Source organism: Stenella coeruleoalba (genome assembly GCF_951394435.1).
Source record: "Stenella coeruleoalba genome assembly, chromosome: 20".
In the NCBI taxonomy this organism is placed as follows: domain Eukaryota; kingdom Metazoa; phylum Chordata; class Mammalia; order Artiodactyla; family Delphinidae; genus Stenella; species Stenella coeruleoalba.
Window position 1 is genome coordinate 51,802,876 of NC_137166.1, and position 19,140 is coordinate 51,822,015.

Here is a 19,140-nt window from a genome sequence, read left to right on the forward strand (position 1 = left end):
TAGAATACTACCCACCTGATGAATTGGGAGATTGGGATTGACATATATACACTAATATATACAAAATAGGTAACTAATAAGAACCTGCTGTATAAAAAATAAAGTAAAATTCAAAAAAAAAAAAAAAACTATCCCCCCATAAGAAGGAACGAAGTCCTGATACAGGCTACCATGTGGATAAATCTTGAAAACAATCTTCTGGGGCATTCCCTGGCCGTCCAGTGGTTAGGGCTCCGTGCTTTCACTGAGATCTTCCACAAGCCGTGCAGCGCGACCAAAAACAAACAAAAACAGTATGCTAAATGAAAAGCCAGACACAAAATGCCACAATATTGTAGGATTCCATTCATCTGAAACGTCCAGAATAGGCAAAATCCATAGAGAGAGAAAGTAAATTTGTGGTTGCCAGGGGCTGGGGGGAGCAGGGGCCCCTTAACGTCTCTAGGGTCCCCTTTGGGGTGATGAAAAAGTTCTGGAACTAGATAGCGGTGATGGTTGCACAACATTGTGAATGCACGAAATGTAACCAATAGTAACTCCTTTGTTTTGTGCACTTTACCACAGTAAAACAAATGAATGGGAGCATTATAGCAGGAGTGTGGGCTGCCGGTGGGTGGTTGGAGGGTGCCCCGAAGCATGATAGAGTATACTGGGTCTGTGCGTTATTGAGGTCATATCAGAAGATATTAAAGAACTGCAGGCGCACTTTAAGGGGCCCCTTGGGGGAGGGGTTGGAAGGAGGAAGTGTGGAAGTATCTGGAGGACTTTTATCACAGCAGGAGCTAGTGAAGGGCGTTGGGGGTGGTGGGGATAGACAGCGACCTAAGAAGGGGACGCACACAGACCTCCCAGTTTGGGACTCCGATAATGTTGATTCCCAACTTCGTCATGAATTTGCTGGGTGGCTGACACCCTCAAGATAAGAAAAGCAACAGAGAGAGAAAAAAAAAAAAAAAAAAAGACACAAGTTTCTAGAGAGAGGCAGAGACCAACACTCAGGCTGGGCCCAGGGCCCGGGGTGTGCCCTGCAGCTGGGGGGCGGGGTTGGATATTCCTGGAGTCGAGGAGCCGTCTCCGGACAGGATGTGAGAGAGGAACTGGGGTCTCTAGTCACGGGAGCCAGCTGGGGCCGCAGGAGGGAAGGGATCGTGGCTGCCGTGAGCAGAGCTGGGGCCCAAGACCGAGGGTGGAGAGGGCCGGGCGCCCGGACTCCAGGGTCTCAGGGAGGAGGGAGCCGGGGATCTGGACTTTGGGGTTTGAGGGAGGAGGGGCGCGGAGGGGGGGGCCGGGACCCGCGTGTCTGAGGGAGGAGGAGGAGGCGGGGCCGAACTCCGAGCGAGGACTCTCAGCCTATCCAGGCTCTGTAACTAATTAACCAGCTCGGATCCAATTAAGGGGTGAAAGTTCATCGAGGAGGAGGGCCTTGTTGTTATCCTCCGGGATCGAACCCCTCCACCCGCAGTCGCTGGCGCGCGGGGTGGCCGAGGGGAGCCGAGCGGGAGCTGGGGGAGGGAGGGAGGGGCGGGGCGGGGGTCCGGAGGAGTCACGCGCCCGCTCCCGCCCCAGGTCTCCCATTGAGGATGCGGGTCCGCCGGCCTCAGCCCTGGGGGCTCGGTCTGCTGCTCGTCCTCCTGCCTGGGACGTTGAGTGCAGGTGAGGGGGCTCGGGGGGGCGCCGGGGCTGCCGCGGACGAGGGAGGTGGCGCCCTCCGGGGAAAGAGCAAAGGAAGAGAAATCTGTGGTCCCACTCGAGCCAGGCGCTTCCTTCTTTGCCTCATTTGACTTCGTTTCTCACGATCTCCTCCCTCTGGCGGTGTGTCTGGGAAACACCTGTCCCCTTCTTACTGGGTCTCTGTCCCTCTCTCCGGGCCTGGCCCTCCTCTCAGGTTCCGACCCCTCTATCTGCGGTGGGGTCTTTTCTCTCTCGGGGTGTCTGTCCTGCTCCCATCTAGGTACCCCGGCCCATCTGCTCTCTTCACCTGTGTCTCCGGCAGAGAGCCATCGCTCCCTCCTGTACCACTTCACGGCCGTGTCCGCCCCCGCCTCGGGGACTCCTGCCTTCTGGGTGTCGGGCTGGCTGGGTCCACAGCAGTACCTGAGCTACAATAACCTGCGGGCTGAGGCTGAGCCCTACGGCGCTTGGGTCTGGGAAAGCCAGGTGTCCTGGTATTGGGAGAAAGAGACCACAGACCTGAGGAGCAAGGAGAAGCTCTTCCTCGAAGCTCTCCAAGTTTTGGGGGAAGGAGGTGAGACTGGAACTCCTGAGTCTGAGGATGGACGGTGCTGGGGCCTGGATCCTGGGTCTGAGGGAGGAGGGAACCAAGGCCCCTGCTCCTGGGCCCTGCTCATCTGTGTTTGGGCATCCCAGGTCCCTACACCCTGCAGGGCCTGTTGGGCTGTGAGTTGGGCCCTGACAATGTCTCGGTGCCTGTGGCCAAGTTCGCCCTGAATGGCGAGGAGTTCATGATGTTTGACCCCAAGCTGGGCACCTGGGATGGGGACTGGCCTGAGTCCCAGACCATCAGTATCAAGTGGACGCAGCAGCCCGAGGCAGTCAACAAGGAGAAGACCTTCCTGCTCTACTCCTGCCCCCACCGGCTGCTGGGGCATCTGGAGAGGGGCCGAGGCAACCTGGAGTGGAAGGGTGAGCAACCCCGCTGAGAGTCCTGACGCCCACGGACCCCTTCATCCCCACAGCCCTGCCCAAGGCCTCATCTTCTTCCCCAGCCTCTCCTCCCCAGCCTCCAGGCTTCAGTCTACCCCGCTTTCCTGCAATCATGTCCCAGAGGGTCTTTCTCCACCCCAAGCTGCCCCTGCCCCTCTCCTGCACGCGGCCCTCCTGTGGCTCCTAGAGCCCTTGGGGCACAGCTCAGGCCCCTCAGCCGGGCATTGAGACGCCATGTGGCATGGCCTCTGTCCCTCTCCTCAGCCTCAACATTTCTCCATCTGCTCCATTTGGCCAGACAGAATCACCCGGAGCCCCTTCAGCCCACACCAGGCCTCCCATTTCTTCACCTTTGCCAGTTGCACTGGTGCCGGATGCCACCGGTGTCAGGTTCCACTCTGGCCCATGAGGCTTTCGCTTGCCTCTTTTGGACACCCACAAGATCTTGTGTGACCTCTGTTACACACAGCGTATGTCACTCTGAGCTATAATTACACACACGGCAGGGGAACTTAAGGGCTGTAGTTACAGCTGTCTTGTCCTCAGCCTCCCCCACAGTGCAATTCCTACTTCCATCTCGGCCCTCAATGTAGGCAGTCCTCCACCTAGCAGCCAGAAGAATGTTTTAAAAACATAAATGAACTCCCATCCCACCAGTGCTTAAAACTGTCCCATAGATCCCCACTAGTCTTAGACTAAAATCCAGATTCTGTTCCAAGACCTGCAAGCTCCTCATGGTCTGGCTGCCTTCCGCCACTGTAATTTCACAATACGCCCAACGACAGTGGCCTTCTCCCTTTCCTCCAATATGTCAGGTTCTTTCCTTCCTCAGGGCCTTTGCATCTGCTGTTCGCTCTGCTTTTGATTCTCTTCCTTGGGATCCAACCATGACTGGGTCCTTCTCATGCTTGAGGTTTGACCTTGGATGTCAGCTCTTCAGCAGGGCCCTCCCTGACCACCCTGGCTAGGAAGTACCATCCCACCCCCATTATTATCTCTCATGCCACTGTTTTGTCCATTCATTCATTATAGCATCTTTCTTTTTTTTGTTTTGTTTTGTTTTGTTTTTTATTGAGGTGTGACTTACTTACCTAAAATACACGGCTCAATTAATTTTTTAACTTTAAAAAAAAACACATTTATTTATTTATTTGGCTGTGCTGGGTCTTAGTTGCGGCACGAGGGATCTTTAGTTGTGGCATGCGGGATCTAGTTCCCTGACCAGGGATCGAACCCGAGTCCCCTGCCTTGGGAGCATGGAGTCTTCACCACTGGACCACCAGGGTAGTCCCCTCAATTAATTAATTTTTTATTTTGGCCGTGCTGCACGGCCTGTGGGATCCTATTTCCCCAACCAGGTATCGAACCTGTGCTGGACGGCAAAGGAAGTCCCTCTCTTCCTTTCTTTCTTTTTTTTTTTGTCTCTCTCTTCTAGTCCACTGATTATTGGACTGAAATTCAGCCAATACCTCACTCTCTTGATTAATGTAGCTTTATAGAAAGTTTTGATATCTAGCAGTTAAGTTCTTCAGTTTTATTGCCTTGATTATGCCATGTCATTTGCATCTCTAGATACATTTCTGCTTGTCAATTTCTGCCAAAAATTCTGTTGGGATTTCAATAGTGATTGAGTTGTATCTATAGATTAGTTTGGGGAGAATTGACACCTTAACAATATTAAGTTTTCGAATCCATGAATACAGTATATCCCTCTACTTGTTTAGATATCCTTTATTTTCTCTCCGTAATATTTTGTAGTTTTCAGTGTAGAGGTCTTACACCCCTTTGGTTAGATTTTTTTCCCTAAGTATTAGACATTTTTTGATGCTTCTGTAAATGGTAATTCTAAAAATTTCATTTTCTTATAGTTTGTAGTTTATAGAAATACTATTGGTTTATAGAAATACTATTGAGTTTTATATATTTTCCTTGTATTCAGAAACTTTGCTGAATTCACTTACTGCTATTAATTTTTCCTAGATTCTTTCGGATCATGTCATATTTGACATGTTTTATTTATTTTCTTTTCTAGTTTTAGTAAATTTTATTTATTTTTCTTATCTTAGGATCCCCAGTACAATGTTGAATAGAGTGGTGATAATGAACATCTTGTAGTCTCAAACTCACAGGGAAAGCATTCAGTGTTTTACTATTAAGTATTATGTTAGTTATAGATTTTTATGTTGATGCCCTTCGATGAATTAAGGAAGTTTCCTCCAACTCCTAGTTTGCTAAGAGTTTTTTTTTCTTTCAATTTAAAAAATATATAAATTTATTTATTTATTTGTTTTTATTTTTGGCTGTGTTGGGTCTTCGTTGCTGTGCGCGGGCTTTCTCTAGTTGCGGTGAGCGGAGGCTACTCTTCGTTGTGGTGTGTGGGCTTCTCATTGCGGTGGCTTCTCTTGTTGCAGAGCATGGCCTCTAGGCACATAGGCTTCAGTAGTTGTGGCTCACGGGCTCTAGAGCACAGGCTCAGGAGTTGTAGCGCAAGGGCTCAGTTGCTCCGTGGCATGTGGCATCTTCCCGGGCCAGGGATCGAACCCGTGTCACCTGCATTGGCAGGAGGATTCTTAACCACTGCGCCATCAGGGAAGCCCTCAATATTTTTTTCTTTAATAGATCTTTATTGGAGTATAATTGCTTCACAATACTGTGTTAGTTCCTATTGCACAACAAAGTGAATCAGCCATATGCATACACATGTTCCCATATCCCCTCCCTCTTGAGCCTCCCTCCATCCTTCCTATCCCACCCCTCTAGGTCATCGCAAAGCACTGAGCTGAGCCGATCTCCCTGTGCTATGCTGCTACTTCCCACCAGCCAACTATTTTACATTCGGTAGTGTATATATGTCATGTTACTCTCACTTTGCCCCAGTTTGCCCCTCCCACCCCAAGTCCTCAAGTTCATTTTCTATGTCTACCTCTTTATTCCTGCCCTGCAATTAGGTTCATCGCTACCATTTTTTTTTTTTTTTAGATTCCATATATATGTGTTAGCATACGGTATTTGTTTTTCTCTTTCTGACTTACTTCACTCTGTATGCCGGACTCTAGGTCCATCCGCCTCACTTCAAATAACTCGATTTCATTTCTTTCTATGGCTGAGTAATATTCCATTGTATACATGTGCCGCATCTTCTTTATCCATTCATCTGTCGATGGACATTTAGGTTGGTTCCATGTCCTGGCTACTGTAAGTAGTGCTGCAATGAACATTGTGGTACATTGTCTCTTTTTGAATTATGGTTTTTTCAGGGTATATGCTCAGTAGTGGGATTGCTGGGTCATATGGTAGTTCTATTTTCAGTGTTTTAAGGAACCTCCATACTGTTCTCCATAGTGGCTGTATCAATTTACATTCCTACCCCAACAGTACAGGAGGGTTCCCTTTTCACCACACCCTCTCCAGCATTTATTGTTTCCAGATTTTTTAATAATGGCCATTCTGACTGGGCGTGAGGTGATACCTCACTGTAGTTTTGATTTGCATTTCTCTAATGATTAGTGATGTTGAGCATCTTTTCATGTGCCTCTTGGCCATCTGTATGTCTTCCTTGGTGAAATGTCTATTTAGGTCTTCTGCCCATTTTCTAAGAGTTTTTCTGTTTTATTTTTTTATTTTGAATGGTGCTGAATTTTATCAAGTGACCATTTGCTTTGTCCCTTTTATTCTAACGTAGTGAGTTGTATTAGCTGACTTTCAAATGTTAAACCAACCTTGAATTCCTGGAATAAACTTCACTTGATCATAATGTGTTATCCTTTATATAAGTTGCTTGATTCTATTTTCTAATATTTTTAGAGACTTTGAGTGTATTTACATGAGTGATATTGGCCTTAAATTCCCTTTCTTGTTATGTCCTTGTGAGGTTTTGTTATTAAGGTACATTGGCTTCATAAAATGTGCTGGGAATGGTTTCTTCTTTTTCTGTTCCCTGGAAAAATTTGTTTAAGAGTGGTATATTTCCGGCTTCCCTGGTGACGCAGCGGTTGACAGTCCGCCTGCCGATGCAGGGGACACGGGTTCGTGCCCCAGTCCGGGAAGATCCCACATGCCACAGAGCGGGTAGGCCCGTGAGCCATAGCCGCTGAGCCTGCGCATCCGGAGCCTGTGCTCCGCAACGGGAGAGGCCACAACAGTGAGAGGCCCGCGACCGAAAAAAAAAAAAAAAAAGTGGTATATTTCTTCCTTAGTTGTTTTGTATAGTTCATTAATTATGTCATCCAGACCTGGATTTTTTTTTTTAAAGAAGGTTGTTCTATTTATTTATTTATTTTTAAAATATTTATTTTATTTATTTATTTGGTTGCGCTGGGTCTTAGTTGGGAAGAACTCTTGGTTGTGGCATACATATGGGATCGATTTCCCTGACCAGGGATCAAACCCGGGGCCCCTGCATTGGGAGCGCAGAGTCTTAACCACTGCGCCACTAGGGAAGGCCTTGGACCTGGAATTTTATTTGTAGAAAAGTTTTAAATTATTGATTAAAAATTTTAAATAGTTACAGGATTACTATTCAATTGTAAAACTTCTTTTTGTGTCAGTTTGAGAAGGTTGTGTTTCTCAGGAATTTGTCCAGGTCATTTAAATTTCAAATGCGCTGGCATGAATTTTTTTTTTTTTTTTTTTTTGTGGTACGCGGGCCTCTCACTGTTGTGGCCTCTCCCGCTGCGGAGCACAGGCTCTGGACGCGCAGGCTCAGCGGCCATGGCTCACGGGCCCAGCCGCTCCGTGGCATGTGGGATCCTCCCGGACCAGGGCACGAACCCGTGTCCCCAGCATCGGCAGGCAGACTCTCAACCACTGCGCCACCAGGGAAGCCCATGAAATTTTTCATATCCTCTTACTATCTTTTCTTTCTTTTTTTGGCTGTGTTGGGTTTTCGTTGCTGCACACGGGCTTTCTCCTGTTGTAGCAAGCGAGGGCTACTCTTCATTGTGGTGCGCGGGTTTCTCATTGCGGTGGCTCCTCTTGTTGCAGAGCATGGGCTCTAGGTGCGTGGGCTTCAGTAGTTGCAACACGCGGGCTCAGTAGTTGTGGCTCGCAGGCTCTAGAATGCAGGCTCAGTAGTTGTGGCACATGGGTTTAGTTGCTCCGTGGCATGCAGGATCTTCCCGGACCAGGGATCGAACCCATGTCCCATGCATTGGCAGATGGATTCTTAACCACTGCGCCACCAGGGAAGTCCCTCTCTTACTATCTTTTGAATGACTGTTGGGTCTGTCTTATTTTCCCTCATCACACTTTCATAAACTCTTTCCATTTTATTTACATGTACACAAATAATCGTCTCTCTCCCCTCATTAGAACACAAGCTCCATGAGTACAGGGACTTTTGTCTGTCTTGTTCACTGCTGTATCCCCAGTGCCTAGAAGAGTGCCGGGCACATCACATGGTAGATGCTCAGTATGTGTCATTGTAGGAAGGACTGGGTGAGAGATGGATACCCTCATGGTGGACAGGTTGGGTCTCTGTACCCCTGGGAAGGCCCTTCCCCCTTTACCATTATATTCTCTAGGCTCAGGAAGTCGCAGGTCACGTGGTGGGGCCTCCTGGATAGAGTGGAAGGAATCGAGTCCTCTCTATGTCCCTCTCCAACCCTGGGCCTGGCCTTGGGGGTTCATGGGCCTGGGACTTAGGCCTGTCTGCCTCTTTGTCTGCAGAGCCACCCTCCATGCGCCTGAAGGCCCGACCGGGCAGCCCTGGCTTTTCTGTGCTCACCTGCAGCGCCTTCTCCTTCTACCCACCTGAGCTGCAGCTGCGATTCTTACGGAATGGGATGGCAGCTGGCTCTGGTGAGGGTGACATTGGCCCCAACGGCGATGGCTCCTTCCACGCCTGGTCATCACTGACAGTCAAGAGTGGCGACGAGCACCACTACTGCTGCGTGGTGCAGCATGCAGGGCTGGCCCAGCCCCTCACTGTGGAGCTGGGTGAGGTCCCGCTGGGGGTGATGCTCCCTGCTTCTGGTTGCCTTTTCTCCCTCTACTGCAGCAGTCCTTCCTGAGTCTGACCACCTTCCACTCCACTGCTGCTAGTTCTTCTTGCGTCTGACTGTTTTCTGCCTCACCACTGCCAGTTCTTCCAAAGCCTGACAGCCTTTTGTCCTGTGTTGCTTGCCTCCCCAAGTCTGAGTGCCTTTCATCCTGCTGCTGCTGGCCTCATTGAGTCGGGCCACCCATTAACCACTATGGAAAGTCCTCCCTAATTCTGACCACCTTCCGTGCTGCTGCTGCTGGCCTCATTGAGTCGGGCCACCCATTAACCACTATGGAAAGTCCTCCCTAAGTCTGACCACCTTCCGTCCTGCTGCTGCTAGTCTTCATGGAGTCTGACCGTTCGTTGTCTGCTGCTGCCAATCGTCTATGAGTCTGATGTTCTACTGCTCTGTGCCCACCCCTCCTCTCCAATTTGGAACACCACCCACCCTGCTGCTACAGGTCTCTTGACCAGAGTGACTGAGACCCCTCTTGCTATGGCTGGTTCTTACATACAACCTGGGGGCTTTCTAGACCTAGAACATCATGTGAGTGGCCTTTCCACTCCCCCAAAACTTGGTGCTGGGATCTCTGAGCTTGGGAGGGACTGAGAACCCCCAGTCCCCTGTCCTGACTCAGATGTGCTGGAGGGTCCATTAAATATATCACAACATTCTCTGGCTGCAGAATCACCAGCCAAGTCCTCGGTACCAGTGGTTGGAATCGTCATCGGCTTCTTACTGCTCATGACAGTGGCTGCAGGAGGAGCTCTTCTGTGGAGGAGGATGAGGAAGGGGCTGCCAGGTGTGGGACAGGAAGAGGGAAGTGCCTCAGAGAGAGGGACAGAGATCCCCCAAAAAGAGGGAGACACATTCCTGGGGGGACAGAGGTCTAGACAGAGAGGGACAGAGACCCAGAGAGTGGTGGGGACAGAAAACTGGAGGGGTGAAACAGAGTCAGAGCGTATAGAAACCCACAGGGTAAGACAGAGACTGAGACAGACAGACACACACACACACACACACACACACACACACACACACACACACACACGGGGAAGTCAGAGACCCAGAGGATTTCAAAGATTCTAATCTCTCCCCCTTCCCTCTTTCCTCAGACCCTTGGATCTCTTTCCGTGGGGACGATGTAGGGGCCCTCCTACCCACTCCTGGCCTGTCCAAGGAAGCTGAATCTTAGGATATAAATGCATTCGCAGCGACTGCGGATCGTCCCCCATCCTGGCTGCTACCAGCTAATGTAGTCAGGTCCTTTTCATGCTGTGAGACCTCTTGGAATCCTGGTATTTCTGAGCCTCCAGAAGGAGCCCGATGTCTGCCCTCTGAATTTCTCCTTCTGTGGCCTGCCTCAGTTTCCCCTCCTGATATATATGGCTCTCTTCCACCTCCACATATAACATGGGTTTGGGCCCGAATCATTGTGTTCTCATCGTTTCAACTTTTTAGGAAATTGTGGGGGGAATAAATGGTGTAAGCCTTGGGCTTCAAATCTCTCCTGAGGCTAATTTGTTGCCATAGTGGAATCTACCAATTTTATATACCAAGTCATATATTTTTAATAAATTTCACAAATAATTACTGGATGTTTGTGCCCGGCATTTTGAGGAATTCTTGGCTTGGAGTCTGACCTGACTCCTTGGAGGAACGGAAGAGTTATTCCCTCCTTGAGGGAAAGGAAAGCCTCCTCAGGCTTCTTGCTTCCCTTCCTTCCTAAAACTTGCGGACAAAGGGGAAGATAAAACTACACCTCCCGTGAGGCTTTGGAGCTAGAACAACTGCAGGTGGTCGGGCACGGCGCCCCGACGCCTGCCGGGAGTTGTAGTTCCCCCGGCCGTGTCACTCCGGTGTTGCCCACCCCGCCAGCCCTGGGAAGGGGCGGGGCGAACCTCAAGGGGCTGCTCTTTCCTTTGTGGACGTGGCGAGGGGCGCCCTTGGCCCGCCCAGCTCTCATCGGCCCCGCCCCATGAGGCCCTCAAGAGCGTTCATTGGTAGGAGGGCGGGCCTCTGCGCTGCAGGAGGCGGGGCCTGGCTGGAGAGCAGCCAAATTGGGCATCTTTTTGGAGAACTCGGAGTGGAATTTAGAGAGCGAAGTGAAGCTGCCTGACCGGGTAAAGGGAGGCGGGGGCGGCTGCCCTGCCCAGCGAGGACGGTTCGGGTCCACTTGGGTGGAGGATTGGGGACCAAGCTGAAAGCGATGCCCGGGGGCCTGCATGATTTCTTTCTGGCCACGACCCCGCCCTGAACTATGCTTGGGAATTGCGCCACGTCTCCCGCTTGAATCCTCCCCACTTGCGGCCCTGGTACGCCTCTGGGACTTCCTCAGAGGATTCGGTCCCCACAGCTGGCTTAACCTCAGAGAACCCCGCCTCCCTTCTCCCCTTCCTGTCCCTTCTTGAGCTCAAAACTTTGCAGCCAGCTACCAACTCTCTGTCCTGTCCTAGGCTCCCCCATCCCCATCCTCCTGTCTCGTCTCTGTCCTGTTCTCTGTGACCCCTGACTCCTAGCCTCCACCACTCCTCAGGGACTGATGATGTGGCAACCGTCACTTCTGCTGCTGCTGTTGCTGCTCAGGCGCGGAGCCCAGGGAAAGCCATCCCCTGACGCCGGCCCTCATGGCCAGGGGAGGGTGCACCACGCGGCCCCCCTGAGCGAGGCCACTCATGATGACGCTCACGGGAACTTCCAATATGATCATGAGGCTTTTCTGGGACGAGAAGTGGCCAAGGAATTCGACCAACTCACCCCAGAGGAAAGCCAAGCCCGTCTGGGGTAGGAGAGAGATGGAGGGGGAGGAGGATTCAGGGTTGTAATTTTAAAGAGGGAGGAGGTCAGGGGAGGCCTCGATGAGAGGGTAATATATGAGACACGTGGGTGTATGGGGGAATAGCATTCCAGGCAGAGGGAACTGTAAGTGCAAAGGCCTTGAAGCAGAATCGGGCCTGATGTGCCTGATGTGTCTGAAGAACAGTGAGACCTATGTGACTGGAACCCAGTGAGTGGAGGGAGAGAGTAGAAGGTAGTGGCAGAGAGAACAAAGGGGTCAGGTTGTGCAGGGCCTTTGGGGCCACAGTGAAGTTTTAAGCTTTTCTCTGAGTGAGATAAGGGCTGTGGGATGGCTCTGAGCAGAAGGAGGACGTGAGCTGACTTAGGCTTTAACAGGATCCCTCTTGCCATGCAGGGCACAGACTATAGCGAGCAAGAAGCAGGGAGCCCAGTGAGGAAGTGACTGCAGTCTTCCAGGTGGGAGAGAAGAGACTAGGGTCACCAGATTCAGGGTGGAGATAGCGGTGGTGGCCAGGTCTGCTGGCTGGGATATTGTGCATGGATGAGGTTGGGTGTAGAAAGGACGGGGGAGGAAAAGCAGTGATAGACTTACACATAATACAATGCCTGGAGCTGTTCAAAGTGCTTTACGAGATTTAAGTCGTTTAATCCCCACACGGATTATGAGGTATGTTCTGTTATTTATCCCCATTTTACAGAAGGGGAAACTAAGGCACAGACAGGGTAAGTGACTTGCCCACGGTCACACAGCCAGCAAGAAGAGGTGGCAGGATTTGAACCTAAATGTCTGGCTCTAGAGCCCAAACTCTTAACCACCGCTGGAACCTCAGGGTAGCCGGACCCCTAGGAAACAGAGCAGAGACAGCCTAGCGCGGGAGGAAGGGATCAGCGACCTGGGCAGGGCCATCTCAAATTCAATTCTGGGGACTGGTTTGCGGGGATTTCGGGACGGTGACAGGAAGAAGGGCTCCACGTGGCCTGTGTTAGCGCTTGGGCGAGAACACAGACCAATGACGGGGCATTGCCAGGGGAGAGGGATGGGACCTGGGAGCCGAGAGGCGTGGCTCGAGAGACGGGGCATGAGGTGGGGGCCTAAAAGGGCTTAACATGTGACATGGAGGTGTACAGGATCAGGCTGGAGCACGGGGAGGAACGGGTGGAAGCCGAGCCTGCAGTGTTGGGGCTGATGGTTGGGGCAAAGCCTGATAACGGCTGGGAAAGACTAGAGAAAAGGGGCGAGTCGCAGCATACCTCGGGGCTGCAGGGATACGGGCCTGAAATTGACGCTCGCAGCCCGGGAGGGGGCCGAGCAGAGGCCGGGGCTAGAGGGGCTAGAGGTTCTGAAGACTGGCAGAGCCAGGGGAAGGGGGCGGGGCCTGAGACGGCAAGAGGTCTGGAGAGTCTGTAGCCGTGGCAATCGGAGTTCAGAGTGAGTCTTGGGACAGGGAATCTGCGGGCGAGGGGCACGGTGTGACTCCCTGCCCCCTGCCCCCCTCCCCAGCATGTGCAGGCCAGAGTGGAGAGTGGGACCCTGGATTGTCATAGGTCCTTTCCCCAAGCGAGCATGTCGTGGACCGCAGTGCCAGCCACAGGCCCGCCGCGTCTCGGAAAGGGCGTTATTGCCTCTGGGAGCGGACCCTGGATTAAGGGGGGGCAGAGCCCTGAGGAGGGCGTGGTACCGGGATTGACAGGCGCCTCCTCCCAATTTGCTGGCGACTCAGGGACAACATTTTCAGCCCTATGTGGGGGTGTGTCTCGAGTTCCTGGAAGAAGGCGGGACCCGGGGGTCGGCGGGGCCCGAGACTGACGTGTGCCCCGCCCCGGCTCGCAGGCGCATCGTGGACCGCATGGACCGCGCCGGGGACGGGGACGGCTGGGTGTCGCTGGCCGAGCTCCGCGCGTGGATCGCACACACGCAGCAGCGGCACATACGGGACTCAGTGAGCGCAGCCTGGAACACGTACGACACAGACCGCGACGGGCGTGTGGGTTGGGAGGAGCTGCGCAACGCCACCTACGGCCACTACGAGCCGGGTACGCGAACCGACCCCTGCTCCCCACACACACCATGACCCGGACCTTTTTGACACCTTCATCCTGAGAACGTTAAGCCCGTTAACCAGATTCATGACCTTTGACCTCCGACCCTGGACCAGGGTCTACCCACTTCTAGAACCCCATCACCCTGAAACCCCCAACCCTTTATCTCTGGTTTCTCGTTCTGACCTCCACTGGGGAACTTCAGATCCTTGACCAGGGACATTTACCTCCTAAGCCCTATCGGCCTGACCTTTGATCTCTGACCTCTCATCCTGAGAGCCCCAAGCCATTTATTCCTCCTCTGCCTCTGGATTCCCTCCTCTCCAACCCCATGCCCCAGTCCTCGGCCCCCCACGGCTCTTAGCCACTCCCTCCTGGACCCTCAACCCAGCCTCCGCCTCCAGCCTGTCCCTCGCATACACCCAGAGGGATCTTTCCACACTCAGAGCTGACCTTGACCTTCCCCTGCTCACAGCCCCCCATGGCTCCCCAGGGTCCCCAGGAGAGAGTCTTAGCTCCTCAGCCCAGTCTCACCCAACCATCCACCATCGTTTTTCTGCATTTTCTGCCCCAGCTAAATGGATCTTCTGCAGTTTCCCCGAACTCACAGTGCTCTTCAAACCTCTACACTCTGCACATACTGTTCCCTTTGTTGAAAATGTCCTTCCCCTCCTCTGTGTCCAGCAAGCTGAGTCAGTATACTGCACCAGAGCGTGACTTCGGGGCCCAGTGGGCCAGTATCAACTCAAAGTCCATCCTTCCTGGCTGCGTGACCTTGGGCAAGTTATTTCCTCTCTCTGACAGTCAGCTTTCTCCTTCATAAAGTAAGAATAAATGAAAAAACGGAATTCCCTGGAGGTCCAATGGTTAGGGCTTCGTGCTTTCACTGCCAACCGTGCGGGTTCAATTCCTGGTCGGGGAACTAAGATCCTACAAGCCACTCGGTGCAGCCAAAAAAAAACCCCAACAACAACTACTACAAAATAACTCATTTTGCTTGCTTTTTGTGAGAATTAATTGCAATTTTGTAGATAAAGAGCTTAGCACATAATAAGCTCTCACTACAAGGTAGCTACTATTAATTATTATTATTTCGGTGGAGGTCTCCCTGCCCTGACTCCCCAGAGTTAGATTCCTTTGTCTTTTTTTTTTTTTTTTTTTTTTAATTTTTGGCCACACCCTGCTTCATGTGGAACCTCAGTTCCCAGACCAGGGGTTGAACCCGAGTCCCCTGCATTGGAAGGTGGAGTCTTAACCACTGGACCACCAGGGAAGTCTCAGATCCCTTTGTCTTAAAGCACATCCCACCAAGATCCCTCCTTCCCCAGGTGAAGAATTTCACGATGTGGAGGACGCAGAGACCTACAAGAAGATGCTGGCTCGGGACGAGCGGCGTTTCCGGGTGGCTGACCAGGATGGGGACTCAATGGCCACTCGGGAAGAGCTGACGGCCTTTTTGCATCCTGAGGAGTTCCCTCACATGCGGGACATCGTGATTGCTGTGAGTGGGGGCCTGAGGAACGCTGCTTCCCACCTCCCTCCCGGGACCCAGGCTTCTGATGCCAGGACTAGCCTCCCAGCACTTACCTTCGGGGCTCCAGTGCCCACCCTTGAACCCCCCAGTATCTAATCTCTCCTGATCTGGCCTCCCCCTTTCTGTGCTCACATCTGGGGTCCAGGCACCCAGCCTGCCTTCAGAAAACCACATCCCCCAGCAGTGCCTTAGATAGCCCCCATCCTGGCTGAACCCCAGGAAAATCCCAACCCCAGACATGGAGTGTCCACTCTGAGGCCATTCCTGCTGGCCCCCCATCTTCTATTACTTTATATATATATATATATATATTTTTTTTTTTTTTTGCCAACTCTGTCTCTATTTTAGAGTGGCAGGATTTTTTTCTCTTCTCTCTTTTCTTTTTTTTCCCATTAGACTTTAATTGCTAGAGCCATTTTAGGTTCACAGCAAAATTGAGTGGAAAGTCCAGAGATTTCTCCTGTACCCCCTGCCCATGCCAGGTGTAGTTAACTTCTTCCACCCAGTGGGGTTTCAGTACCTATAAGACAGCTCAAAGGACATGGCTCAGAATATTATCTATAGCCCTTGAAGAGGAACTAAAGGGTCCTTGACTATGCTTAATGACTAAACTAATAAGATTTTGTTCTGTTTGACTGTTTTCCTTTGTTTCTGCATTTTCTCAGCCCTGATGCCTCTTTCTCCCCAGGAAACCCTGGAGGATCTGGACAAGAACAAAGACGGCTATGTGCAAGTGGACGAGTACATCGGTGAGTGGGACCTGATTCTCTTCCCAAGGAGGCCTGTCCTCTCCCAAGCATGGGTGGCAGCTGATATATATCAGCCGTTAGAGCGAAGGCTCTCTGAAGTGGGGCAGGGTTGCTGCCTGGGTCCATCCATCCACCCAACATTTACTGAGTATCCACTGTGGGCCAGGCCTAAGGAACATTTACTGAGCACATATATTTCCTGGGCCCAACAAATCTTTATCAAACACCCTTTGTGTGCCAGGCTCAGGAAACATTTATTGAGTCCCTTCTGTTTGCCAGACCGCAAAAGCATTTATCAAGCACCTACTGTGTGCCGGGCCAGGAAACATTTATCAAGCACCTACTGCATGTTGGTGGTCGAGGATAGAGCAGAGAATATCACAGGGAAGGTCCGTTCCTGGGAAAGTGTGGAGTTTCTACAAAATCAGGGCTCAGGAGCTGTGTTTGGTTGGGATAGGATGTCAGGGAAATTGTCTTGAGCCTGCATTTACACAGCAAATCCTGCATCTCCTGTTATTCAGGATGTCGGGGAGCCCTCAAGACACCCCCCAGTTCCCCATTGGTTCTGCCTCTGTCCCTGTCCTCAGGGGTACAAAGAATTTGGTTGAAGGGAGGCTATTAAACGTGGAAGTCTTTAAAGTTTGAAAACATTGCTTTATAGAATGCTTTTATGGAACAAACCCATAGGCAAGACATTTCAATTTAAGCATCATTTATTTTTTTCTGAAGAAGATAGAAGTCTCTCTCTCTCTTTTTGGTCAGAAAGAACTCCAGGGACTTCCCTGGCAGTCCAGTGGTTAGGACTCGGTGCCTTCACTGCCATGGCCACAGGTTCAGTTCCTGGTCGGGGAACTAAGATCTCGCAAGACGCACAGCATGGCAAAAAAAAAAAAAAAAAAAGACGTAAGACCATTAAAAAAAAAAAAAAAAAGCAAGGCTGAAGGCTAAGTGGGTAATTGTGTGCCTGGCACACCTGTTCCATCTTTGAGGCCATCCCTCCCTGTGACAGCCCCCTGGCCTGGCCCCGGAGTAGAGGAAGGCATTCTGTCCTCATTATGGTGGCTTTGTGTCTGGTATAAAAAGACTTGTCAGGTTGTAATGTCTTCCAAATGTATCTGTGGGCCCTTGGGGTGAAGAGCTTTTCAAACATTTACAAATAATTGCAACAAAGGAGAGGCTCCTAGCGTCTCCAGGGATGTTCTGGGTGTGGTGAGCTGTTCAAAGTGTGGCTATAGAGGATCTCCCACTGTGGGTGCCTCCTATGTGCCAGGCACTGCACCACACAGCGCACACTCTGTCTCATGCGTGTGTTGATCAAATGGATGGATGATTCGATCAATCACATGACCAATCAATGAAGCCAATTTCACCTGCAGCATAACGATCACCTGCAAGTCGGGTTTGTTATCAATTCCATTTAACAGAAGAGGAAACTGAGGTGAAGGAAAGTGAAGTGGGTGGTCCGAGGTTCCGGGCTCCAGGAGTGTCAGGGCCAGGCTGGGAGGCCCCAGGAACTGCCCCTGATGTCGCCCCCTCTCACCCCCCAACCCCAGCGGATCTGTACTCGGCAGAGCCCGGGGAGGAGGAGCCAGCCTGGGTGCAGACGGAGCGGGAACAGTTCCGGGACTTCCGCGATCTGAACAAGGACGGGAAGCTGGATGGGAGTGAGGTGGGCCACTGGGTGCTGCCCCCTGCCCAGGACCAGCCGCTGGTGGAGGCCAACCACTTGCTGCACGAGAGTGACACAGACAAGGTGCAGGGGCGCAGGGGGATGATGCTGGCCCGGTGGGCAGAAATGACCAAAACGTGGGCCTGGGACTTCGGGGTCCCTATTTGGCTGGAGAAAGAAAGAGGGACAAAGATCGAGATGGGGAGGGAGGAAAGCAGGAACAGAGACCCAGGGAGAGGGGGACAGAGACGATGGGAGCCATACTTGGCTCCAGGGAGGAGTCTCCCAGGCAGGGCCCCGTGGCATCCCGCTGACCTCTGACCCCCTCTCAGGACGGGCGTCTGAGCAAGGCTGAGATCCTGGACAACTGGAACATGTTCGTGGGCAGCCAGGCCACCAACTATGGCGAGGACCTGACACGTCACCACGATGAGCTCTGAGCCCCAGCGTGCCCACTGCAGCCTTGTCGCCCCATGGGCTGACCCGCAGAAGGGCCCCAGTGGCCAGGGCCCCCTGTCCGGCCCTGAAGGATGCGGACACAGCCTCCAGTGTCCCCCTGCCCCTGGGCTCTCAGGGACCCACAGGGTCAACTTCTCTCCCTGAGACATCGCAGCCCCCCCAGATCCCCCCAAGGGCTCACAGACCCAAAGTGAGGGACCATCCACTTCTCACTGGCAGAGTCTCCCCGCCCAGACCAAGGCCCCCTACGCCAAGCTCAGTCTGTAAGAGCCTCCACTAACCCCCAGCTCCGAATCTGAGCCTCACACCACAGAGACGAGAAACACTCCCCCAGGTGCCCCGAACTTGCCCCCAGCACTTGCCCAAAGGATGCCTCCTCTCTGCCAGGGAAGCAATAAAATCTAGTGCTGGGGCCCCATCTGTGTGTCTCCCTGAGGGGGTAACAGGGGCCTTGGGGGCTGTGGCTGGGAGAGGAACATGCTGGGAGTTGGGGGGCTGTGGGCTGAAGGAGGGGACAAGGCATTTGAAGAGGGAGCTCTGGGGGTTGGGCAGGGTTTGAGGTCGTCCCTGGAAACAAAATAAAACTAGAGGGCAGAAGACCTAAATAGACATTTCTCCAAAGAAGACATTCAGTGGCCAACAGGCCCATGAAAAGATGCTCAGCATCACTAATTATTGGAGAAATGCAAATCAAAACCACAATGAGGTACCACCTCATGCTACCAGTCAGAATGGCCATCATTAAAAAGTCCACAAATAATAAATGCTGGAGGGGGTGTGGAGAGAAGGGAACCTTCCTACACAGGTGGTGTGAATGTAAATTGGTGCAGCCAATGGAAAAGAGTATGGAGGTTCCTCAGAAAACTAAAAATAGAACTACCATATGATCCAGCAATCCCACTCCTGGGCATGTAACCGGAGAAAACTAATTCGAAAAGATACATGCACCCCAATGTTCATTACAGCACTATTTACAACAGCCAAGACATGGAAACAACCTAAATGTCCATCGACAGATGAATGGATAAAGAAGATGAGGTACATATATACAATGGAATACTACCCAGTCATAAAAAGAATGAAATAATGCCATTTGCAGCGACATGGATGGACCCAGAGATTATCATACTAAGTGATCTAAGACAAAGACAAATATATTATCTCACTTATATGTGAAATCTAAAAAATGATACAAATGAACTTATTTACAAAACAGAAACAGACCCACAGACACAGAAAACA

General features: G+C 51.7%; 2 protein-coding genes across 7 annotated transcripts; both read left to right on the forward strand.

Moving 5' to 3' along the window:
* Positions 1 to 821: 821 nt before the first annotated feature.
* FCGRT (Fc gamma receptor and transporter) lies at positions 822 to 10,241 on the forward strand. Of its 6 annotated transcripts, none has more exons than XM_079906539.1 (7): positions 822 to 1,085; positions 1,567 to 1,653; positions 1,952 to 2,245; positions 2,368 to 2,643; positions 8,332 to 8,601; positions 9,334 to 9,450; positions 9,764 to 10,241. In XM_079906539.1, exons 2-7 carry the CDS (start codon positions 1,581 to 1,583, stop codon positions 9,841 to 9,843), a joined length of 1,110 nt encoding a protein of 369 aa, XP_079762665.1. In that variant the 5' UTR covers positions 822 to 1,085; positions 1,567 to 1,580; the 3' UTR covers positions 9,844 to 10,241. The 6 variants fall into 6 exon arrangements, with proteins under 6 accessions (XP_079762665.1, XP_079762668.1, XP_079762664.1 ...); XM_079906542.1 differs by having other exon boundaries at positions 824 to 1,085; positions 1,994 to 2,245; XM_079906538.1 differs by having other exon boundaries at positions 1,070 to 1,157.
* A 427-nt stretch (positions 10,242 to 10,668) lies between these two features.
* RCN3 (reticulocalbin 3) lies at positions 10,669 to 18,887 on the forward strand. The gene is made up of 7 exons (XM_079907556.1): positions 10,669 to 10,771; positions 11,185 to 11,432; positions 13,279 to 13,481; positions 14,816 to 14,988; positions 15,710 to 15,770; positions 17,324 to 17,523; positions 17,772 to 18,887. The coding sequence occupies exons 2-7, from the start codon at positions 11,191 to 11,193 to the stop codon at positions 17,877 to 17,879; spliced, it is 987 nt and encodes a 328-aa protein (XP_079763682.1). The 5' UTR covers positions 10,669 to 10,771; positions 11,185 to 11,190; the 3' UTR covers positions 17,880 to 18,887.
* Positions 18,888 to 19,140: the final 253 nt, after the last annotated feature.